Source organism: Nothoprocta perdicaria, unplaced genomic scaffold (assembly GCF_003342845.1).
Source record: "Nothoprocta perdicaria isolate Ctin4 unplaced genomic scaffold, notPer1 scaffold_196, whole genome shotgun sequence".
Classification (NCBI taxonomy): Eukaryota; Metazoa; Chordata; class Aves; order Tinamiformes; family Tinamidae; genus Nothoprocta; species Nothoprocta perdicaria.
Genome location: NW_020455160.1, coordinates 519,828 through 544,735, shown reverse-complemented (window position 1 = coordinate 544,735; position 24,908 = coordinate 519,828). Strand labels below are relative to the sequence as shown.

The window sequence follows — 24,908 nt, the reverse complement described above, 5'->3', positions numbered from 1 at the left end:
GTACAATGCTCCTTCCTTCCTTCTTTCCAAAGGAAGCAACAGGACATGCCAAAACGAAGCAAGAGCACAGAGGGCAGCAGAGCCAGCCCTGCTGCCGGGGCGCAGCGCCCGGTGACGCCCCTCGAGAAAGGGGCTCATTCTCTCGCGCCACGTTTGGTCCACTTGCCACGAGAGCCTGCGGACCCGCGGGCAAAAGCTTCCTAATGCAGACAACAAGACCAAGCTCTATCGCTCCCTCGCGCTGTGGGGCTGCCCGGGGATCATCCCCGCGCAGGGCTGAGCGCGGCTGGGTCTGCTCCACCAGCCCGTACCGCGCTCGCAGGCTGTGCACAGGGAAGCCCCACACTAACCTCTGCCTGGGCATCTGCTCAGCAGGAGCAGCTTGTGCATATTTTATCTACAATCATGCTTCATTTAGTACTTCGTTTCCCTGTTTTACATTCAATTTCATAGAGTCGTCCTAATAGAGAAAATAGACATAATGACTTTTAACTAACTTATGCACTCAAAATGTCTTAGGTTTTAACTGAATGCTGTTTCTCAGTAAAGCAATCCCCTTTTAACCTTAACAAGCCTATTTTTCAGGCTCATCTGAAGGTGCTTTTCCAGTAGCACACTTACCAACTTTATATTCCAGGCTGGGCTCTGTCTACAGTCAGAACTATTCATGGTTTCCTGACCACTACGCTATTTCAGTGCAACAGCAATTTCTAATAAAAAAGTGGAAACATCTTAAACACGCTTATCAAATTCATTCGGTTTCCCATCAAGTTTTGCCGTGTCTTCTGAATCTAGAAATCCTGATTAAGCATGCCAGCAAAAGTGCTGAGATTAAAAGCTTCCCGTTTGGTTCTGCTGATCCAGGCCAGGTTTGGGCTGCTCCTTGGGCTGTGCTGCCAGTCGCGCGACCCGCGCTGCACAGCCCTGCCGCTGCGCCTTCCACCTCGGCAGGGCCCTTTGCCACAGGCCGCTCTTGCGGAGCGGCTGCGGTTGGGAATTCTCGGAGATCGGTGCTCTGGAGCCAACGAGGCGCTGGCAGAACTGGACCGATCCTCCTCGCAGGCGCCAAACGTTAGGAGAGCACTTTGCCTGCAAAGGCCTCTTGCACCTGGCGCTCGCGGAACGCCCAAGTGAAGCATATCCTGTAGGAGAGGACTGGTCAGTCAGACACATCAGGTGCTGCCTCTGCAGCAGGCCCCCTGCCCTCCTCCTGGCCCACAGGGCCCTGTTCCGGGGACCCATCACAGCTGTGCACATTAGGAGAGCTGCGTATGAAGGACCAGCAGAAGCTGCTGACCTACAGCGAGGTATCACAAGGGATGATGTCTCAGCTAGGGCTCCCAAGTCATCCCAAGCTTGTAGTCTACTCTTACTTTGGCCACCAAGCTCCTATGTGGTTTTAGTTGGCTTCCTTTAACTCGGGCTTTGCTGCTGATCGTTAATTGTGCATTCCACGGGGTCTGACTAGTTAATCTGAAGTTCATTTTGCAGCAGGGCTGAGCTGATGGATCACACTGGCCTATCCATACACTTACAGAGCAGGCATTTACGAAACTCTTTGTAAGGCCTCTGAAATGAGCACACTCTGCTTTGCTTTCCCTGGGCTGCCTTTCCTCACCTTTAAAATGCAGGCCACACAACCGGTGCGTTTTACACTAGCAGCGTGAAGTCAAGCCAATCAGTGGTGGTTAAAACCCTAAAGGATCATTTACTACAGACAATGTAAGGTCTTTTAGTTCAGAACTTAAGACGCCCATGAGAAAAATCAGTTCCACTTTCCTGTGTTGTGCAGGAAACGCAGGTTGGGGCTACGCACTAAATAACCACACTCTTTGCACTGGATCAGATACCGGTCTCTGTAAATGGTGGCATACAGTGAAAAATCAAAGATTTATAATAATTACTCAAAGGAGAGGACCTGGAGCCACAACAGCAGCTTAATATGCCTCCCTGCTCCCCCTCTTTTTTACTCTACAATTCGGGTACTCCTGTGTTAGAGCTCTCTGTGCAGAGAGGGTCGGTTTCAGCTGCGGCGGCGGCTCCATGGCACGGCGGCAGCGAGCGGCCGCGGCGCTCGCCGGTGACCGCGGTGCCGCCAGCCGAGCCGGGCACAGCTGCCCAAGGAAGCAGCCGTGCGCCGGACTTGCCCCGAACACACACCTCTTTTCCTCTCAGTATTAACCCACTTGCCCCTTCCCCTGAAGGGATTTTTTCTTCCAATCTCTCCCAGGTTTCATCTCCTTGGCTCCTTGAGTTTGGTATCTGCATAAGCAGAGGATATCAAGATTTTCCCCTCCCTTCAACTCCTATTCGCAAGTTCAACTAAAATAAAATAAAACAAAACAATTCCAGGCAGAAATATGTAAAACCATCTCCAATTTTGTACTGCACATATTTCACAGAGACTTGTAATTCCTCCGACAGTACTGCGCAGCATTTCTCTGTGGCTCAGGCTGCTTCCTCATTGCTGTGCTTGCACTGGTAGTTTGGAACAACTTCTATGCTTCCTTTACCCAGTAAATGCTGTTTTAAATAAAATTATGTAACAGAATAAGAATGTTCACAAGTTTTCCTTTATCCTAAAAGGACTTTCAAATGTCAGATTTGCCACTGGGTTATCATTTAAGATATCATCATTTAAGATATCATCATTTAAGATATCATCATTTAAGATATCATCATTTAAGATATCATCATTTAAGATATCATCATTTAAGATATCATCATTTAAGATCAAGAAAAAAATCCTGCTGGAATATGAAATTCCAGAGCTTCTTTCCCCGACCCCGCACGCTTGCTGAAAAAGTGACAGGCGCCTGTGGGGCCGTCCCGCCCCCGCCCCGTATAGAAACAATATAATATTAGTCCTACTTTGTTTGCTCTAACTGCTGGTTATTTTTCTTCTTCCTCGGAGGCTTCTTCTTCTTCGGCTTGTTGGCGTTCTGGTTATTCTGCTTGTTGTTCACGCCGAAGTGTCCTGCAGATATATCGCTCTGCAGCAGGTTGACCAAGAGCGGGCTTGTGAGCGTGACATCTTTATTGACAGGAAAAGCGGGATTCTGTCCGCAGGAGATCTGATTGCCGTTCGGGGTTCCGCTGAAGGGGGTGTTGAAGGGCAGCCCGTGTCCTGAGAAATGGCTCCCTGAGGCGCTGTTGTTTCCTTGCATTGCCTGCATGTGGGAAGGCACCATACTTGGCTGCTGCACAGGAACGTCGGGCAGCATCGGCGTCAGGTTCACATCGTTACTTGTTGTAGTTGTGGTGTCCCCAAGCTGCTGAGATAGGTGGGGGCCAGGTCCACTGGGTCTTAACACTTGCCCTTGAATTCCCATGACCTGGGAAGGATTCCCATTCACAGGGCCCTGCTGCGCCATCATCTGCCCGGTGAACTGCACCATGTTTCCTTGCATGTTTGGGGTTGGTCCTCTCATCAGTTGAGCTGGCCCCGTCATAACATTGGACTGGTTTTGCGTGCTAAAAGGCTGTTTATTTCCTGGCATCTGAGTGGTCATCATCTGTTCCATCATTGAGTTCTGCTGCAACAAGACCTGGCCTTGAGGTCCCATCATCTGATTGTGTGTAGACATCATCTGCTGTCCCTGCTGGGGAATCATCTGTTTGGGTGGGGTCATTCTTTGAGGTGAAGGACCAAGATTTTGGTTTTGTGGCGTTACCATCATTTGGCCTTGCGGCATGAGTTGAGTTCGAGAAAGTATCATCTGGTTTTGAGGGTTCAGTGATCCCTGAGCCTGGATGTTCACCATCTGTCCTTGAGAGGACACAATTTGCTGATGCATTCCCATAAGCTGAGACTGTGGTCCTTGCTGAGGCTGTCCCTGCATATTGCCCATGTTCACTTGTGGCACCCCACTAGCACCAGCTTGCTGGTTGTTCATATTTCCATGAAGTCCCATTAGATTGGTCTGCATCATATTTGGTGGGCCATGTGGTGCCTGCATCTGATTTTGAGGAGGTCCAGACCCTTGACCACCTTAAAAAAGATGACAAGATACAAATTAACTGGAGCTTGACATTGAGCAAATACCCCAAATTTATTTTCTTTACTTTACCAGTGATCTGGGACATCTGACACCTTCACACTCCCATACTGCATATTTCATGCTCCAGGTAAATTTTCGTGGTCAAAACAGAGCATGAGAATGGCAATGCCAAAAATAAATATTTTGGCCGTCACTCACAGATGTACCTCACTGCAGAAGACCTCACAGAACTTGACCATAATCTATACATTTTAAAATATTTCCAAAACAGAGCATTGCACCTGTATTACTCCTAAACCCCAAATTCCAATGTCATGTGTATTCAATTTCTGAGCACATCCTTCTGCATCCTGGTATCACTGTGCCGAGCAATATCAACGCTGGGTTCTCCAGAAAACACGATTGGTCCTCTGCTTTTCTTTTCCTCATTAAATGATACCCAAAGCGTACCTCGGCAGCACCACAAGTTGCCAAAGCTGCCTCTTGCTGGAAAAAAGGGGACACTCTGGTTCTTGTGTTACACAAATGCAAGCAGGGCCCTGTACACCCGCGGAATAAGGGATTCCCCACAGACCTGCGTGCTGCACGTTCTGGCTGCTTGGCAGCTGCGGGGCTCCGCTGCTCCCCGGCGTTCCCGGCGCCGTGGAAGGCGCCTGGCTTTGCAGGAAGTTCTGGTTAGTCTGGGCTGCGGGGAAGCCCGGCGGCAGGCGCTTGGGCATTCCTGAACACAAGATTTAGTTTGCATTAGCATGGGAAAAGGCCGGCGGGGAAGGAAAAAAATAAATAAATAAAAATGGTGCATTAAAAGAGGAATAATGCATTTTAGCTGCACTGTCACCTTAGCAAAGCAGGTCATAGGCAGAAACAAGGTTTTTCCCCAGTATATAAACATAAATTGAGACAGAATTTCTTGTTCCTACTTAGGCAGTAAGTGTGGCTAAGGAGCTACCATCACCAGTTCACGTGATTCTTCTGCCTGCTGCCTGAACACGCAGCCCGCGTTCGGGACGAGCCCCGCGCACACGGGCAGATGCCTCCATTCAACTTTCCTCAAGCAGCTGGAAATTAGAGCCAATTTGCTGCCTCCTCGTTCTCCAGCCCATCTCGCCCCTAGGCAGAGCCGCGTGCTGCTTGTGTGCTCAGACACAAGAGGTGGGGGACTCCCAGGAAGGACCATGCCCTCAAGGCACCGGCCACAGCCGTGCTGCTTTGCTCTGCCTTGCTGTGTGCACACACATAAAATCACTTCTCAAAGCCCAGTAAGAGGTAACATCACCACTTCCTTCCATCTCTATTCATTGACATGAATAGAAGTGTGTTTAACTATGCTAATTCTTAGGTTTTCACTATCCATGGAACGAATTTAAGGATTTTTTTCACATCATGAAAGAAGAATAGCACCCAATGCACAAATTTAGAGCCTCCTTGCTAAGAGATTTACTCTCAGGGAAGCTTGATTCCATGTATTCTTTCTGGCATGGGAATCAGTGAGTTTATTATTCAGAGATGGATTATGAGTACATAACCTTCAGCATGGTGTTTTCCTACCAAAGAGCCACGAATGGCTCTTGCTCATCAGAAACTTATTCCATTAACCCTGCTATTCCTATCCCAAGAGCCAAAGCTTCCCTGTGCTTCTGCCCACCAACGTGGGAAGCAGCATAACTGCTTTAACAGACTCCACTTCTTTGACCCACCGCCAAGCTCCACCGGTAGCGTCACACACCTAGAAGCTGTTTTGCCTGCCTGTATTTTTCTGACCTATTTAACAGCGCCACAAGTTGACCTTAGTTTCTTCCAGAGCTACAGCTTTCTTGCACAATTAACTGTATTGCTTCTGTTAATTAATGAGGTTTTAGGTCTATAATTAGTATTTCAAGACAAACAAGTTTAGAGCATTCACCTGCAAATACGGAGCAAATACTTTTTCAAACAGCATGTCACAGGTCTGTAGCTCTGCTTTTGCTAAAGTATTAGGGAAAGTCCTGCACGTAGGAATACTTGTCCTGAGAGAAGTATCAACTTCTTATTGATACTCTTCCAAGTTTAACACAAATTTCCATTTGCTAAATTGCTTGGTGAAATGGGAAGCAAACATACCCTTTTATACCAAACCTCTGAAATGCAGGATGGCTTAAAAACCAAAAGATCCCAAATTACAACTTAATTAAGGTAGCAAACGAAGCAGGAATTGCGCATGGACAAAAAAAGTCAGACAAAAATCCCAGCAGGTGAAAGGCAAGACAGCTTCGTTAAAAGTGAACTGTGTCTTTGTAAAGCAGTTCAGAATACAGGTCACAGAAGGATTACAGATTTTACCAGCAAGGTCTACCAAATTACCTTTTTTGGTAGCTTGTAATGCACCCCTTACTGTGTGTTATTTTTAACTGCTTTAAAAAGTCATAACTTCAGAGATAATGGAAGTAGTATTTTGTTTGTAGTAGGTTTACATCAAAAGAATTTACAAGGAGCAAGCGAAAGGTGTGTTTAGGACATCTAGAGAAAAACGACTACTGAGCACGGTCACGAAGGCGGTGAGGGAAAACGGGAAGGAAACATGACAAAGAAGAGATTACTCCTTGGAAATGGAGTCACGAGAAGAGGCTGAACTCAGGAACAGTCAGGACCAAGAGACTCCTGAGCTGGGCACATTCAGCTGGGCAAGGGAGATGACAAGGACACGTGTCACAGTTACAGGGAGAGAACAGGGAAACGAGAACTCACGGCACTGTGTGCACACGTGGAGAAAAAGCACCAGGGCTCGTGGTTTAGGAGTAGACAAGGAAAGGGGCTGGAAAATAAAGATTTTAAAGGATTAAGCAAGAGCCTGAACACGGGACTCAGAGCAGCCACTGAAGAGAAAGATAAAGTAATTAATAGGGAAGAGGTCCACAAACCTTGCACAGAACTAGTTAAGACCTCAAGTAAAGAAGACAAAGACACAAGAAGAGACCTTGGGATTGACAAATGAAGTCACTTCATTGCTAGGGAAGCCTTTGGGGGAGCAGTGAGGCAAAGATGGGAATGCAGAGGTCCAAGGAGAAAACTAAAAGATGACAACTGAAGGGGTAAATTAAAACATCCCTTCATCACTTCCCATTACAGCAGAGCATACAATAGCATGGCAGTAATAGCCCTTTCCTCTTTCATATGGGAAGAAAGTGATGACAAGATGAGACATCCACAAATGGAGAGGGAGGACACAAAATTACACCTCACTTCTGTAGCAGAAACGTGATGAATCTAAGTGGTGGCAGAGGAATTTGAAGAGACAGGGAAAAGTATTTGTGTGTTCTTACTTCTCCAACTCGTAAGACAAAACAACAACAACAATACAATAAAGCAAAACACCCATCCCAGAACATCCCAAACTGAAAGGCAGTTGGAAAAGAGTCAAGAGGATGACTGGGATTCAGGCAGGAACTACATACAGCAAGGTCTGCAGTCGCCGAGGCTTCCCTTATGGGTAATAAGCAGAGCTGACCTAGCTAGAAGAACTGAAGCAATAGTGGTATTAATTTCCCGTACCTACCTCATACACAGACAGACTTCATATTTATTCTGGTTTTGAAGGATCTTTTCAAAAGCAACAGTAAAAGGAGCTCTACCTTCTTTTTTTCTTCCCCCTTTTAAACAACAGAAGATCTCAGTACTTCTTACCTCCTAAGCCAGGGTGTAAACCTTGTGGACCCTGGTTTTGCTGCTGCATCACCATGAAGTTGGGGGGCACATTCCCCTGCTGCACCATAGAATTACGACTAGGAGAACTGACAGGCTGTTGAAATCCCTGGGGAAGTGTGCTACTCTGGGGAGGCCTTGGTCCCAGCTGCTGCTGTGCCTGGTTAACTGTTGGAGATGATGCAGGAGATCCCTGCTGGAAGGAGGAGGGAGAGGAAGCAGGAGACTTGTTGGTCAGGTGGGGTTGCTGTAGTGGCGTAGGAACCCGGGAGGGCCCTCCCTGAAGTGTTTTCATTTGAGGAGCAGTGAATTGGCCAGGATTGCTCATTTGGGGAAAGTTTGAGTGAGCCTGGGAAGCTTGCTGGCTCCCAAAAGGGTATGGAGGTGGAGGGTGGGTAGGAGTTTGCACTGTTGCTAAAGATGGTCTTGCTTGAAGTTGCTGCTGCATTTGTCCAGGCAGTGGGGCCTTTTTCCAGCCCGGGTTTACTGTCAATGTGCCCAACGCTCCCTGGGTTTGAGGAGACTGAAGTGCTCCAGAAGGAAGCTGGTTCCAGCCAGGGGGAACTGGAACCTGTGCTGGTGAAGTGAAGGGAGGTCGAATACCCTGCTGTGGCTGCTGATGTGGCTGGGGAGGACGTGTCTGCAACTGTGGCTGCTGCTGTAGCTGCTGAAAGTTGGCCGAGTTCATCTGCCTGTTTACAGGAACTGACTGCATTGAATGGAGCTGCGGAGCTAAAGATCCAGATGGATGATTTTGCTGCTGGATATTTAGCCCAGATAAGAGTGGGTCCATTGCATCTATTAAAATAGCAAAAAAGAGTGAAAGAATTAAGTAACCTACTGCAGACAAAAACCACCAGAAAACAGGAGAGGGCAAACTGCTCGCTTGCATTTGCGCTCTCTGCTGACATTGAGGCCAAACAAAAGTACTCCAGTGCTCCAATTGCTGCAATGTATCGGACAGGCAACGCTCTAAAATAAACTCAGAGAATTTCTGGGCACCCTAGGGAACCAGGTTACATGAGTCTGTCACCTCCACAGCAGAGCACGGTGGCTCCAAAGCACTCCTTGCCACAAAGCTAAAGCTTCTACACACTCATTTTAGGGCCAGTATTCCTACCCACTTCCATAATGGCGCAATGAGGGATTAAGACAGTATGAGGAGCCTGCATTCCCAGCAGGAAGTCCTAGAGGTGTGCTTTACACCGGCACATGTCGCAGGGTGGTAAAGTGGCGGGTAAGCATTGCCACTGTTTCTCAAGGGACAAATCACAATCCCGCACAGGTGAAACAGCCTCAACTGCAAAAAAATTGCGCCAGCAGAGCCGGAACACCCAAACATACACACCTACCCCCCAGTCCTTAGCTATCTGTTCTATTTACCTCTCTTCAAAAGCTCAATCTGGTTCATTACTTTTCTCCTGAAGACACCTGCCTCATTCAACCAACCCTGTTCTTAACTTCATCTAAATGTAAAGCTCAGTCGTTCACTGGCCAAGTTCACTGCAGCAGAATAAAGCAGCTCAAAGGGGCTATATGATATTGGGATGCCCCAGTGACAGTAAGTTCGACTGCAAAAAGGTACAGCCGTCACTGAAAGCGCCTGAAACAAAACCAAAACAAAAAACAACAAGCAAAAAGATGCACTTGAATAACCTGGTGACTTACTGAGGGGAGAGCAGCAACATCCTAACACAAAATCACAGAGAAGGGGCTGGAAGGGACCTAAAAGCAGCACCCAACACACCAAGGCTTTTCCTGGCGGGCAGCTGTGTGCGCCTGGCTCCTCCAACCAAGTGCCTGTTCTGAACGACACCGAGGACAGCAGGCACACCCACACATCCCAAACCTGTCCTTTGATCATCTCAGAAAGGAAGCTCTGAATCAACAGCACATAAACGAGGTTATTCCAGGAGGAGGGCCAAGATGAGAGTATGTTACTGTACGGTGGTTAAAAACCTACACAAATAAAACAAAAAAGCCCCCAAGCTTAAGCAACTCTTTTTAGCAACTACAAAGCTTTCCAAAATATTCCTGACCACTTTTGGTCTGGAACCATAAATTCACTTATGAATGTAATTTCTACACTGTCAGATGAAAAAAAAAAACCAACTTGAGACTGTATTGAGGTAAAGTCTGTAACTAAATTTTACTACCTGGCTGTGAGGAAGGTCGAGGTGTTCTTGGCTGCAGGTCAGTACTAGCACCACTTGCCACCATAGAGGAGGGCACATTTCCACTTTGGGACATCATTACAGCTGCAGCATTGCTCATTCTTATTAAACCTTAAAAAAAAAAAAAAACGAACAACAACAACAAAAAGATCATTCTCTCTCTTTTCTATGTAGAAGTTGCAAAAAATAACCGTATATGTTAATAAGACATCTCTTCAGACTTTAGGAGCTGTTCCTCCAAAACACAGACCTATGCCTAAAAACTTCGATACACATTTCCTTTAGGGCCAAATTTCTTAATTTAACATGCTAGCTTAACAGATTTCCCTTCACAAGGCATCAATCATCAGTGACAATCAGAGATTGGAACACCCAACGAAGAGGTAGGAGTGAGGCATCAAATCTGTCCTTCTTAAAACAAAAATCCCAATAGTCAGAGCACCTCTAAAAGGCTACAGAAGGACAAACCACCTACACATAATTCTTTGAGACTTTAATCTCATGTCTGACATCTCTGAAATCTCGAAGTGATGAATCTGTATCAAACTTACATGTATTAAGGATTTGCAAAATGTAATACTAGGGAGGTGAAAGAAATTACTTGCTTCATTTGTACTATTTTTTGGAAGCCATTTTTAGAATGCTTAATATGTTGGAAAATTGGCAAGAAGGGTAGAGCAGCTATTTTCTAAGAAAAAGTTTCTTTAAACGCTTCACATTCTTGGTTGATTTAATGATTCTTTACCTCTTTAGAAGCAAAACATGGTTAAAGTGATCTTCTCATTCATTCCTAATAACCATCATATGTATTTTAAATAATTCTGTCAAAAAGGCTTCTAGATTTCTAACTGCAGCAAATCCTATACATTGGGATACCATGTAGTTTGTTTTGCCTTACGTTTCAACTATGAAAATAAATCAGCTTTCTTTTAGACCGCCATAAATCTAAAGACTTCGGTAATTAGAAAGAATATATACATGAATTTTAGCATGGGTACAAATGCAGGGTTCTCTACATTCAATAAGTGTACAGTCAGATCCCTGATCTGATCTCAAAAGTTTGCTAAAAATAGGAGACTGATAGCAATGACAGTGCCCTCTCCTTCACATTCACTTTAGTAGGTTCACGTGATTTTTACAGCCTTTCTGAAAAAATACATAATTTTACGCACACACACACACACACACACATATATAGAGAGAGGTGTTTGTGTGTACACATATATCATTCAAATGTTGGCAGGAAGATATGCAGCCAACCAGTTATTTTACATGATATGGGACGTGGTTTGGCTGTACGGAAGGACACAGATGAATGAAAATGGCAATTACACTTCAGCTAACAATGGATATATTAAGCAGTTAAGTTATATGATAAGCTTTATTACAAAGTGCATGAAGATAAATTAAAAAAAAAAAACAAAAACAAAAAAAACAGAACTTACCCTGGCCCCCCTGCATGGGGAAACCTGTTTCCATCCGGATGGAATTGTTTGCTCCCAGGGGCCCGTTGATTCGGACATCTTGGCTTCTATTTTGAGCTAAAGCTAAATTGATAGCACCTTCCCCTAAAGGGAATACACAATTTACAGAACTGAATGATATTCAGGAAAGGAGAACTGAGACATTTGCAAAAGTACATTTTAAAACATATCAAGAAAGGAATGCCAAATTTTATCCATATGTTCTTTAAAAGAGAAATACAGTTATGCATCATGACACCCTTAAAACTGTAACCCAGAAGGTAAGAAAAGCAAACAGCATTACAAGCATCAAACGACCTCAGTCATGACCTTGCAGAATTTTACCAGGTGCTATGTTAACTGGGAAGTCCACTGAAAATTTGCTTTGAAGAAAATCATCTTGTATCAAATAACTGAGGAGAAAAAACAAACATACACACACACACTCACCCCCCTTAGGGTACATTTTCCCAATGACACTCAAAAAAATCTCAACGTTTCTTCATGATCAGGGACCTTTTCAATCATTTTTAATCACAACACCTGTCTTGAAAGAATAAAACCATTGCTTTGACTTCCATGTTCATTAAAATGATTCTCCAAATTACTGTCAGAAGCTTTGCAACATTAGCCAAGTACACAACATCACTTATTGTCTTTACTTAAGTTTCAGCATATCCAGAATAATGGAAAGAGACCAGGTGCAAAATACCTTCAATCTGAACAGAGAGAATTCCCAGGTCACGGAGTTGTTGGTTATTATTCTGAGCCAAAATCCGCAGCCGCTCCGCAGCTTCACGGGGTATATTAAACGTAACACGAACGCTGTTCCAAGGCTCTATCTTCTGCAGTTTTAACTTGTTGGATTCTTAAAAGAAAAATAGAGGCAAAGTCACTGCAAGGTCATTATTCAAACCAGTATCAATGGGACAATTTGGGTTAAAAAAAACAAAAAAAAATCACAGAAGAAAGAGGTAGTTATTTGGCTTTGAAAACATCAAGGGTTAATCTTGGAGACAGAGTTCTCCAGCATGGATGTGCAGCCAAGTCACTTCAGTTATACCTCAAAAAGTATCAATATAAGAACTTTCCAACAGATATCCAATATTCCACAGTCAAAACAAATCACTTGATCGGGTTACCCAAAAATTGAAATACTTTGGGGATAAACTACCTTGAAACGATATGTGAAAACCTAATAAAGCAGATTTCAAAATTTCTTAGTATTCCGGACAGATATATGAAAAAACAAACAAACAAACCAAAACAGGAATGAAACCCTCCTTCTTTAAATCTCTCTGCAAGGCACTTGTGAAACCATCTTTTTGTAGCAGGCCTGTCCCAGAGTCTAGGACTTAGATTTTCTCACGGCTCTGTTCCCACTTAAAGGCCCTCGCAAAGCTGATGCTACGTGAGCGTCTCCTGGTCGATCAGCTGTTTTTAAGGCAACAGATGAGAATAAGCAAGAAGGGTGGCCAGTTGGGTCGGATGTAATTGTATGAATTGGTACCTAACCAAAATATTGCTGTGAATTGCATTTAAGAGTGACTTTGAATGAAGTTACTAATACCAGTTTTAAAATATGCAGGTTTGCTTTTTGAATAAGCAAATTTTGGCCCAAATTCTACTCACCCACTTCTTCCACAGTACCAGACCAATTAAGCTCGTTTATTCCCTGCTTCTGAACAGTGTAACATCTAAGAACAGCAGTACCTCATCCCCTCCAGGCATCCCCTGTACTGACCTAACACAGGGAGCCCCTGCCGCTGCCCTAAGAGCAGCGTTAAATGGATTCTCTTTCTGTCCATAAACAGTCTTTGTTTGGAAAGGCGACAGCAGTCATTCAAAATCTTCTCACATTTGAATACAAACAACTGAGTCTTCACATTTTTCAACGGCCCTATATTTAATGTTATTACCCAGAATCACAGAGAATGGCTAAGGTTGGAAGGGACCTCTAGGGATCATCCAGTCCAACCCCCTGCTCCAGCAGGGACACCCAGAGCCCATGGCACATGGTGGCATCCAGGCAGGTTGGGAAGCTCTCCAGAGCAGGAGCCTCCACAGCCTCCCTGGGCAGCCTGGGCCAGGGCTCGGGCGCCCTCACGATGACGAAGTTCCTCCTCACATGCACACGGAGCTGCCTGGGGTTCAACTTGTACCCACTGCCGCTTGTCCTGTCACTGCCCACCACCGAGGAGAGTTTGGTCCCTTCCTCTCTACATTCTCCCCTCAGGTACTTGGACATATTGACCAGATCCCCTCCCAACCTTCTCTTCCCCAGGCTAAACAGGCCCCGCTCGCTCAGTCTCTCCTCACACAATAGATGCTCCAGCCCCTTCATTGCCTTTGTCGCTCTGCGCTGGTCCCTCTCTGGAAGCTCCACGTCCCCCTTGTCCTGGGGAGCCCAGAGCTGCCCCCAGTGCTCCAGGTTTGGCCTCCCCAGAGCTGAGCAGAGGGGCAGGATCAGGATCCCCTCCCTGCCCTGCTGCCGACGTCCTCCCGATGCAGCCAGGAGCCCATTGGCCTCCTTGGCCACGAGGGCTCTGCTGCCTCATGGGTAACTTGGTGTCAACCAGGACTCCCAGGTCTCTCCCCATGGAGCCGCTCTCCAGCAGGTCAACCCCTAATCTGTGCTGGTGCCCAGGGTTGTTCCTGCCCAGGTGCAGGATCCTGCACTTGTCCTTGTTGAACCTCATGGGTTCCTCTCTGCCCAACTCTCCAGCCTGTCCAGGTCCCTCTGGATGACAGCACAGTCCTCCGAGTGTCGGCCACTCCACCCAGCTTGGTATCATCCACAAACTTGCTCAGGGTGCCCTCTGTGCCCTCGTCCAGGTCACTGATGAACAAATTGAACAGCACTGGGGCCAGTACTGACCTCTGGGGGACACCACTGGCCCCAGGCCTCCAACTGGACTCAGCCCCATTTATCACCACCCTCTGAGCTCTGCCATCCAGCCAGTTCTTGATCCACCTCACTGTCCAGTCCACACTTCCAGAGCTTCCCTATGAAGATGTTACGGGGGACGGTGTCGAAAGCCTTGCTGAAGTCAAGGTAGACAACATCCACGGCTCTCCCCTCGTCCAGCCAGCCAGTCATCCCATCATAGAAGGCTATGAGGTTGGTCAGACGTGACTTCCCCTTGGTGAACCATGCTGACTACTCCTGATTACCTTCTTTTCCTTCATATGCCTAGAGATGCTCTCTAGGATGAGCTGCTCCATCACCTTTCCGGGGACGGAGGTGAGGCTGACCGGCCTGTAGTTTCTTGGCTCCTCCCTCTTGCCCTTGCTCAAGGCTGGTGTGACACTGGCTTTCCTCCAGCCCCTCCGTCACCTCGCCCATTCTCCAGGATCTTGCGAAGATGATGGCGAGTGGCTTAGCTGTAACACCCACCAGCTCACGCAGACTCTTACCAATAGCCCTATTTTTAATATCTAAAAATGGTATCACCAGCTTTGGTATTTCCAGATATTAGCAGCAGTTTCTTCTTGTGCCTTCCAAGATGGTTTTAGATTTACCCAGTACAAATGTACATTACAAACATGTTTGTACATTCTGAATATCCCATTTTGCTCTGAATTAGTTTAAGGAACTGTCACGTTGATCATTTTCAAACTAATAGGGCATTAAAATTTTCTTTCCTGCTTTCTCAGCTGGGGTTTGAATGATTCATTAACCCTACCATTAGTCTTGGTAACAAGCAGTCTGCAGATGCCTCCACTCAATGGCATCTCCACACAGATGCAGACTGAACTTGCTCCCACGCAAGCACCATGCAGCTCAACCGTAGCCTCAATGCACATCCTTTTACATCAGCAACTATGTTGGTTTTATGTTTTCTGGCAAGTATTTATAACATACAACTCAAACCAGTTGGATTTCTTCTGTGTTTTTGTCTCATCCCAGCTTTTTTTTTTTTTCTTTTTTCTTTTAAATCTCCCCTGAGAGATAATGACAAAGACCCCAACAACTGAAGCCAGATACAACTGAACTTAGACAAAACAGAAAGAAAAGAACAAAGTGATCTAGGAATTTGATTTGCTCATGGAAGAGTCACAGATCTCCTTCTGAAACGAAAAGGTTCTTTCCCTTACTGCGTGCAAAACAATGCCATGAACGTTTTGAAACCCAAATTCAAGTCGAATGAGCTTTCTGTAAGCACGAAGACAGCCTGCCCGAAGCAGCGACGCTTCACTGCGCTGTGTGGCTTCACGGTAAGAACACAACACAGCAGAGCCGGAGAGTTGGAAGGGCAACCTGCAGCTATCAGCAACTGCTTCACCCACAGCAAAGAGGGAGAGAAACTATCAGCAGTTACAGGGACTTTCGGCCTGCAATTCCGAGACACGTTCAAGTCAAGCCGGAGCAGCCCTGCTGTGACCCCGCTCTCTGTCCGTTCCACTTCTGGTTCCTCTGCCTCACTGCCTTCACTTGCTTCTGTAGCAAGCTACAATAACAGCAAGGAATTAACCTAACGAACCAGTCAGTTCATTGGGCCAATGCATCATCCAAGCAAAGGCATGAGCAGCATCGCTCGGGCCGCTGGGGCGGGTAGGGAGCCCATCACTGACCCCACACACAGACCCAACCACCGCAGAGCCGCACCTGCACCAAACCGCGGCCGTACTTAAGGCCAAGTTGTGGCACCTAAGCAAGACCTCAAATCCAAAATGCTACAGCTAGGCCTTATAAGCCCTAGGGAGACAGGGACAGATTCTCTTTTGCAGAGGTAGATGTGTTTATGAAGGTGCAACTGCCCCCAGACACCGTCAGCGCTCCCTGGCAGGACACGCGTGTCCCCGGACGCCGGCCAGCACACAGGGCAGCGCGAGGACGGACGCGGTCCGAGCGGCGAGGCAAGCACCGCGGCAGCTCGAGCTGCAAGGTGAGCGACAGCAAACCCACGCACACGTGGAGGGCAGCTGTTTAAGCAGGAGGTGGCACAAGCAGCCGCTTAGGAAGCGGGTAGCCAAAGCTTCTCCCATTCGGGCACGGCTGGTGTTACCTTTGTGCAACGGAGTAGAGTACGATGGAGGGAAATGGAAGAGAACAAAAGCAACATGCAGGAATCAAACAGGAATAAACTCAAGAATGAAATCACAGTTTTAAACGATAATATAGGTGGTGTGTCTCCTAGAAGGACAGCTCCCAATTCATCACGAATAACCCAAACAAAAGCCCTCATCACATAATTAGTTATTTTGAGGACAGCTGAAAAATGACAAAAAAGTACATTACCCATGTGTAAAAGGCCAGGCACATTCTCCAGTATGATACTTAGTTTCTGCTCAAAGTCTCTATCCCCAATATTTCCTTTAAAGGCTACAAAGATGGTGGAATCTTCAGAAGCAGTCTCCTGCTTCAGTTCATCTTCCTCCAGTCCTGAATCAAAATCCACCTCCAAGTCTTCCATCGTTGAGGAGTACAAGGAGATACATGTATCTTTTAAGTCTGGTAGATCATCCAAAACCATCGTTTCCAACAATGCAAGCCAGTCAGATATTAAGAAGATGCTTTTAAAGAAAAAAAAATCATAAATGCAGCATACAAACACATTGACAACTACATTTGAGGTCAAGCCAATATTACTATCAAAAAACTTACCAGATGACCCAATACCAGGGTCAGTGAGACAAACTGTGAGGTGTTGAAAACTGGAGCCATTGCAGTATCCAAGTTGTTGGTCCACTACAACAAAAGTCGTTTCCTGGCAGAATCTTCCTACGCACAGTTTGAAGAAATTGAAGTTTCCAGTTGCTCAAAGATACCTGGTTATAAGGGGGAGGGAGGGAGAAAAGAAAAACCAGTTACACTCACACCTTCCTATCAAACCCAGCGCAATGAAGAGCCCAGTATCCAGTCTACAATGCCCAGCCACCAAGACTGTAAACTTTATAACAAAGTTTTAATTATAGGAAGGTAGAGGGAACTCCTCCCAATTCCATTTGCGGGACTAGAGGTGTCACAGACACTTCTTTACCTAGAAAAGCTGTAGGAAAGCCAAAGCCCATTCTTACTAAGAAAAAATTAGCATTGACAAGAACTCATATCCAAGGAAATCTTGGGTATTCCTCTTTGCCTTCTATGCCTTCTCTGTGCATACTGCATTTGTTAAAAATTAGCTGTAAACACATTACAACCCAGAAGTTGTCTCCCCTATGCCTACAACAACCGACCACATACACTGCTTCTGTGTTTAGATATGAATGAATTCTGCAGATGAAGTCATGCATTAGGTGTTTTTTACTTGATAAAGTTTCTAGACCTTGCAATAATTTCATTGACATCATTGGAGTTATCCAAGCTGTTATATATATAGAACAACAACCTAAGATAGAGCTTAGCCCTGTATCCACATTGAGGCACATCAACACTTGGTCAAGCTGCCCATTTTCCACTTTAGCACAAGCTGTTTCGCGACGGTGGCAGCTTAGTCTTCCTCGGCACGCGCTCCCTAAGTATTAGTGGAAGAACTGAAACCGTCCACACCAGGAGCCCGAGCTGACCACCACTGTGAAATCATCAGGTTGTTCTAAACCTAAAGCTGTCACAGTACTCAGAGCGATCCACCCAAGATTTCCGCTGCGGATGACATACCCCAGCATGGGATACAGGTTGTTTTTCTGGCAGAGGTTCAAGTTCCCACCACAAATTAAAACCACAAGTCAGAGATTAAAGACAAACTGCAGACAGTAGCAAGAAAAATTTGTTTTTTAATGCTAAGTACATTAGAAAAGCTTAGCTTTGGGCCCGTGCCATTCCCACACTCGCTTAGCTTTGTGAAGGGACAACATTACAACTGAAGAAACAGGCACTCAGAAGGCCCAGGACAGCCCCAGCGTTAGGTGCTGTCTCTATGCACACACTTTCCATTCCAGAGTCATTTTACAAAACCAGCCTTTTTTTCCCCCTCCGCCTTGCAATCCTACACCACAGTAGATAGATGAGATGGCATTAATGAATAAGGAACTATTTTACATATAGGAACTCTCTCCATCCTGGGCAGCACCAGGCCTTCTGTCTTGAACGCTTTAGTTCAGAGCTCAGGTTTAAAACCAATTTAAGTCCGCAAGATCATGCCGGAGGTAAAAATGCTCCAAAGACCATTAACGACTTTCTGGGAAAAGCTGATGGAATTGATTTTCACACAGAAGTTACCGGGCCACGGCTGATCCGAACCACGAGCTGATTGTTTCTCTATAGAAATAACGTCCTTAGAGCGCAGCCACGCTGTGCACCGAGCACACTGGCAGCCAGGGAAATACGACTGTGGGTTTTGAGAAAAGAAGCGAATTTGTCTAAATTTTGTCTAAATAATAAGAGAATTTATCTAAAAATTGTGCATGAGATTTTCAGGGAGAGAAATTGCTGTTCAATCCACAACCTGTAGGTCAAAAAAGCCAAATTACTTCGAGAAGAGGGCGTTTCATTTCCAGCAGGAACCATGGTGATTTTCCAATAATTCCTACCACACACTAAAAAAAACCCCCTCTCTCTCTCCTTTGCAAAAACACAAACCTTTCAAAACTTTCTCTGAATTATGGAAATATATAAAAATAAAAGTGAAGTCCTCCATCGTGCTCCTCAAGGATGTTTTGATACCCATCTCTCAATCACACAGCCTCGAGCCCCCTCCCTCGAGCGCAGCTTAACTCCCCTTGCAGGGCCTAACAAATTCCAGCTGCATCCTCCGCACTAACAAATTCTGTAATCGCCCGGTTATAAGGTTGACCTTCATAAATCAGAAGCCTGCACGTGACCGTGACCAGTGGGAACTTCACAAAACACTCCTCTACATGAGGACAGGAGCCTTTCTGCCTAAACACACATATGGAAAACTCTGGACACACAGTAATTCCTATGGACTAGATTATTTTCCAGCAGACTGTGACAGTCTCTTTGATGAGCAGGAATCACCCTTGAATTAAACTACACAGTTCAGTCTTCTCTGCTCGAAGAATAAATGTGGTTTCCAATTTACACAACGTTTCTGGAGATGGACAGCAAGCCCAACGCTATTTAACAGCACTTACTTAGGAACAGTTGGTCTGGGTCAGCCTAAAGCAGCACAAAAAACATCTTAGGCCTATTTACGAGGAAGTTGGCTTCATTTAGTGCAGTCTAGTTGTTAAAACTGTGTGGCTTAAGTAACAGAGTTGGAGATAAGTAGCTGGATCTCAGACTGATAATCAAAATGCTGGTGACCTATCAAAGGACTAGAAGTGAGCTACACTCCTGTAGGACAGGCTGGGGGCAGAGGGTGGCCGGGGGAAAACCACGAAGGCTGAGGTGTCCAAACCCAGAGAGAGAGTCAGCGACGGTGAACGGTGAAAGCGGCAGCACTGCAGACAGGACTGGTGATCTCCAGAGGGGGGGAAACAAAACAAGACCAGAAAACCAGCGACTCCACGCGGGTATTCTCACCCTAAGATCAGCCCAAATGACCTAAAGTCGAGCTTAAGGCCCCATGGGGGCCATGGTGGTTGGTCCGCTGAGCGCGGAGCGAGCGGTACCAGGCAGGGGCCGCCCGCACCCAGCGCGTCCCTGGACGGATGGGCTTCTGGAAAGTCTGCACGACTGACAGCACCACAGAACACATGTCCCCTCAGAGCAAATAGACTGGAAACCCAGAAAGAGCAGTATTGTCCCCCCAGCCAATTTAAAAGAAATAAATCAGGAAAGAAAAAGCATGTTTTGCAAAAGATGACTGCAAAGGTGCTTCCTTCCTCGCTTTTAGGCGCCAGCGAGAGAATAGTTAAAGGTATCAGTAAAGGATTTTTAGGATGGGGGTGGATGAGTCCATCCCTGTCCCAGTACCGGTGAAGAGGCTTTCTTCAAATACCCATCATAAACACACACAAAGGGATAATTTGTTTAGCTAGAAAAGCATACGTTAAGTACGCTGGCTATAAACCCTAAATATCATCAAAATATCATCATGCTACATAACTAGATTGAATGTAAAAACAAGACAAACGCACACAGACTAAAAACAAACTTAAAAATAAACTTGGGCATGTAGCACAAATTCCTCCGAAAAATCCTACCCAGAGCTACGTTCCAGTAATTAGAACTTACTCAATTTCAAACTCTGGCATTAAATATCGATAACACTATGAAGGCAGCCCAACTGCTGCCCAGCTACTTAAAGACAAGAACCTATTAGTTCCTAACCTAGTTAGGACAAGAATACATAACAACAAGAGATATTCACCTGCATCGTACAATTCTTTTACCTACCAAAATGAATTCTGCAATTTCAGTCTTTTATGTCACGCAACAGCTCTTCAATTAACTCCAGACTGGCAAACATTGTTGAACAGGAACTCCCAAAAGTTTAGTCCTGAAAGAAAAACATCACGTGTCATCAGATAAACTAGGTCTGCAAGGATGCAAAACAGCATATTGGTTATAACATGGTAAATATACTGATTTTTCAACATACGGTTTTACAGCAAAATCCACGTGTCTCCATAAGGTAAAAAACACCTATAGTTGAAATTAATCTTTTATAACAGCTTCAGGACAGGGAAACTGGCGCAAGCGGCATGCGGTTTGCTCCAGAGACACTGTTTCCTTGCGGTCCTTACGGGTCTGCAGGGGCACCTTGGATGCTGGACACGAGGAGCAGCGACTCCGGGGCGGGATCTGCTCCTGGTCGCGGGCTCCGTGTGCCACCCACCAGCCTTGCGGGCTCATGAGAACACGGCACGAAAGCTGGCGGCCTCAGCAGAATGAAACGGAGCCCCCGGATGGGGATTTTTTCCAAAGAAGTCTTCTACCCACGTGCTCTCCAGTACAAAGCTGAGGAGGTGACCTCCCCAAAACAAACCGCGGAAGCACAGGAGGGGGCATCGTGCAAATGCAAAGCTGAAATGTGTTCTCTTCACCGATACAGCACGGTACAAACCGTGGAAAAGGGTCCATGTTGTGCCCTGGTCTTGGCACTTCTGCCACTCCAACAACGAGAAGGGAATTAACAGGATTCCCACTAACTGTTCCCAGGCAGCGGGAGGAGCCAGCACTTCTTCCATACACATTTCCTAGCACTCAGAGTCACTGACAATTTTTCAACCTCTGTATATTTAAGAACACAACAGATTACTACGGTAACAGCAGGAATCAGCACCCGGTCAGGCTCCAGGTGCATTACCAAGGCAGGGACAGGAGCCGCTGTTTGGCAAATGAGTGATGAACTGTACGAGAAAGTCACCTGAGCAATGTGGTGCGTGGAACCGAGATGCTTCTTGCCCCTCCCTATCTCCCTTTGGGGAGGATGGATGACTCTCCTTCCCTGAGCTTCAGGAAAAGATGCTCTGGAGACACCCAACAGCTCCAGAGGAGGCCAGAGCTGGCCCAGATGGGTCTGGGTCAACACAAGAACCTGGGGAGGGCAGCTAGCGGATCGAAAGCAGCTCGTTACCTCCTGCTTTCATTAAAGCGACCTGCTCACAGGCTCCTTGGAAATGCCCGGAGCCTGCAGTGAGCACTGGCACCTAAGAAACGAGAAACGCAGCCCGGTGATGTCTGTATACGAAAGTATTCCATCCGTACACAAGTTTCAGTTATATCTTATGCTTATATCTTTCAGTGTCTATTAAAAAAGGAAAAAAAACTCTACAGAAGATTCAGGTTTCACACCTCCTAACACAGGATTACTCATTACTATTCATGTTATTCTGCTATCTCCATGAAGTATAAGATGTCTAAAAGCAATTGTTTCCCAAAATGAGGAAGCGACAGCTTGTTGCAATGCATGTGGCCTTCTGCATACGATGGCTTGATGCATTTTGATAGCATATTGCCTCACGGAGCATTAGTTAAAGTTTCACAAACTTTGCACAAACTGCCCAGCTCGTGCCAAGCCGCAGCTCTACCTGGGCCGCTACCTCTTCCGTGCGTGCAGCTAAGCGGCCTCCTCGGGGTGCCTCGAAAAGGGAGGCAAGGTTAGACACCCCGCACAAGTTTTACCTGAAGTCAGTCAGCAAGCAAGCAACAGGAGAAATTCCTTAAAATCAGATGCCCCTTGACGAGAAACTGCATTTTATCTCAGTTTCCCAAAGGCTATGAAAAAAAATCATTTTCAAGTGGCAACTCATTCACTGTGCGTGTCATGACAAGCTTTTTACTTTTACTAAAATGTTTTAAAGTATGAAGAGAAGATTTAAGTGACCACAAACAGCTTAAGGGTAATTAACGTCAAGGAGCAGCCTTCCCTTGACCAAAATGATGCACGACGATGTACACGCTGCTGTTGATGGCGCTTGCCCTGAGGTTTTCCTGACCCAAGGAGGAACCCGGAGCACGTTTTCGGCTGCTCCAGGCTTTTAGCAGAGTGAAATTACTGAAGTCTTATTTATTGTCACCACTGCTATGCAGAGCCCCATAACCACCGGTCCACCTGGTGCTTCCTGGCAAGCCTAGGGTGTCCAGGCTCACGAAGGGCAGCCCCAACACCCGAGCGCTCCGTGGGGCAACCAAAACACCAGGCGCTACCGCGGCCCCCACTTCTGGGGGGCGATGCTTGGATTTCATACGAGCACCTTGAGACTCTTGTCTCGAGAGCACTTCCACTGCACGTGCCTGGCAGAGGCCGACTAGATCCTTCCCGTTCAGGCACTTTCCAAACTCAGACTCCCACACATACAAATCAATAGAGGCAACTTTCGGTGCTCAACTCTTGGTTTCCTTACAGACATACGCACGTAGCCACGGCAGCCGCCTTCTGCGGTACAGCTGTGTACAGACCCCATCTGATCCGTGCACAGGGCTGTGCTTTGGGACTGCTAAATCAAGGTGGAGACGGTAGAGACCCTCTCAGTCCCTGGGAGAGGACAGTTCTTTCTCTAGCTCCAGTACTTTCTCTGGACTCCTTTCCCCACCAGAGCTCCCAAACCACTTACGGTTTTCCTTCCCACTATGGTAGCCAGGACAGCAAGAGAGTGTCAGGAGCCCGATACACCACCTTGCACCAAATCTTTGCGTTCAGCTGGTCACAGGAAGACAGGCGCCCTCAGGCTCAAACACGCATCACCTAAACCAGGTCCTTCCTGCAGGAGAACATCAGCGACCTATTCTGCTAGTGGCAGAAGAGTAGGGGAGATTGGTGGAGCTGAGCATCAAACAAAAGCCACAGTGACCATTGCCTCAGCAAAAGAAAAGTGTTTGTCATCTAGCTAACAGATGGAAAATATTATACCTCAAGTTGATGATGCATCCTCCCTGCCTCAAGTTTGTCTTGAATTATTTTTATTCCCATTTCCTCCCCTTAACTTCTCTCAACTCCACGTACTTTTTTCCCCAATGCGCTTACCGGCCCAGCAAAAAGCAGTTTCTGCTGGAACAGTCTGCTCAACGCAAGACGTTGTCGAGCGTGGGTCGTGTTTTCCTGGGGTCTACATGTGAGCAGGCTGGCACCCGGCCCCGCCAGGACTCCCCGCACACCAGGGGGTCCGCGCGGCTCAACGGGCCCTCGGGATTTTGAGGCAGACCCCAAGCCCACGTGTGCTGCGTCTCGGGGCCCACCGCAAACCCACACAACCTCATCATCCCAGTGCCCTCCAACTGTGGCAGCCACTTGAACGCCTGGGCATCTCGCGGGGCAAATCCCTCGAGCTGCAAACCCTGCAGATGCAGCGCGTCTGCGCAACTCAACTGCGCGTTGTGCAACTGTCACCTGAAAGCAACTAACGCAGCACTCAAACCTAATCCACCACGAGGCTCTTCAATACTTCAGTTTCAAGTTTAAAATATTTAACACCCGCTGTAAAGGCGGGCAGTACCTAACTGTATCATACTCAACAAAGAGCAGTAGGAAGGCTGTTCATCAGAACTTGGCTCCAAACCTCCAAATCTCCAAGCATGTAAGCAACTAAAAAATTTTAAAAAGAAAAAATCCTTGGCTTATGAATGTGCAGCTTTACAAGTCTTCCTGCTATAAAAGAAAAAAAAAAAAAGGAAGGAGAGGGGGTCTTTTTCCTGCTAGGAGAGTGTAAAATGACTGCATCACCCGCTGGAAGCCAAATGCAAGCATCTCCTCCCTGTGCGTCCCCCTGAACAGGGAGATCCACCGGGTCGGTTTTCCGGCCCAACTCCGAAGCCTGGCACACTAATATACTTGTAAACACAAAGCGCTGCAGAGCAAGTCCTCCACCGGGGAGCTGCGGGTGCCTGGGCACAGGCGGAGGCGCCGCGCGGGACCCCCCTCGCCTCGGGCCTGGCCCCGCGCGGCGCCGCGCGTCTCCGGGGCGCCTCGCTCCCGTGCGGGGTCCCCAAAGGTTCCATACCCACAACGAACTGGTCCCCAGAGCTGCACTGGGCAGGGCTGCCCAGAGGCGAGGACAGCGGCGCCCCGTCCCCCTGCATCCCCGCAGCGCGGGGCGCCCCGCGGGGCCGGGGCCCTCCCTCGGCGGGCACGGGGAGCGCGGGGAGCTCCCGGAGCCCTTCATTTCACCGCCGTGCCGGAGCGACGGGGTCAAACAAAAGCCGAACGGGACGTCAGCGCGGCGGGCCCGCCGTGTCACACGGAGGGGCGCCCGGGGCCGTGCGGCCGCTCGGCGGCCCGGAGCCCGCGCTGCGCTGCCGGGCG

At 47.1% G+C, this 24,908-nt stretch overlaps 1 protein-coding gene across 3 annotated transcripts in view; it reads right to left on the bottom strand.

Moving 5' to 3' along the window:
* The window catches only part of NCOA6 (nuclear receptor coactivator 6), a 36,406-nt gene extending 15,583 nt beyond the window's left edge, over positions 1-20,823 (bottom strand). For 2 of the 3 annotated variants that reach the window (XM_026037288.1, XM_026037289.1), the window contains exons 1-10: positions 20,766-20,823; positions 20,561-20,663; positions 16,925-17,088; positions 16,559-16,833; positions 12,029-12,184; positions 11,299-11,421; positions 9,836-9,964; positions 7,662-8,477; positions 4,576-4,722; positions 2,872-3,991 (exon numbers count right to left, since the gene is read on the bottom strand). In XM_026037288.1, the coding sequence (XP_025893073.1) occupies positions 2,872-3,991; positions 4,576-4,722; positions 7,662-8,477; positions 9,836-9,964; positions 11,299-11,421; positions 12,029-12,184; positions 16,559-16,793 (2,726 nt within the window). In that variant the 5' untranslated portion in view covers positions 16,794-16,833; positions 16,925-17,088; positions 20,561-20,663; positions 20,766-20,823. The remainder of the gene's footprint in view (positions 1-2,871; positions 3,992-4,575; positions 4,723-7,661; positions 8,478-9,835; positions 9,965-11,298; positions 11,422-12,028; positions 12,185-16,558; positions 16,834-16,924; positions 17,089-20,560; positions 20,664-20,765) is intronic. The other variant, XM_026037290.1, reaches the window with a different exon arrangement.
* Between the last annotated feature and the right edge of the window lie 4,085 nt (positions 20,824-24,908).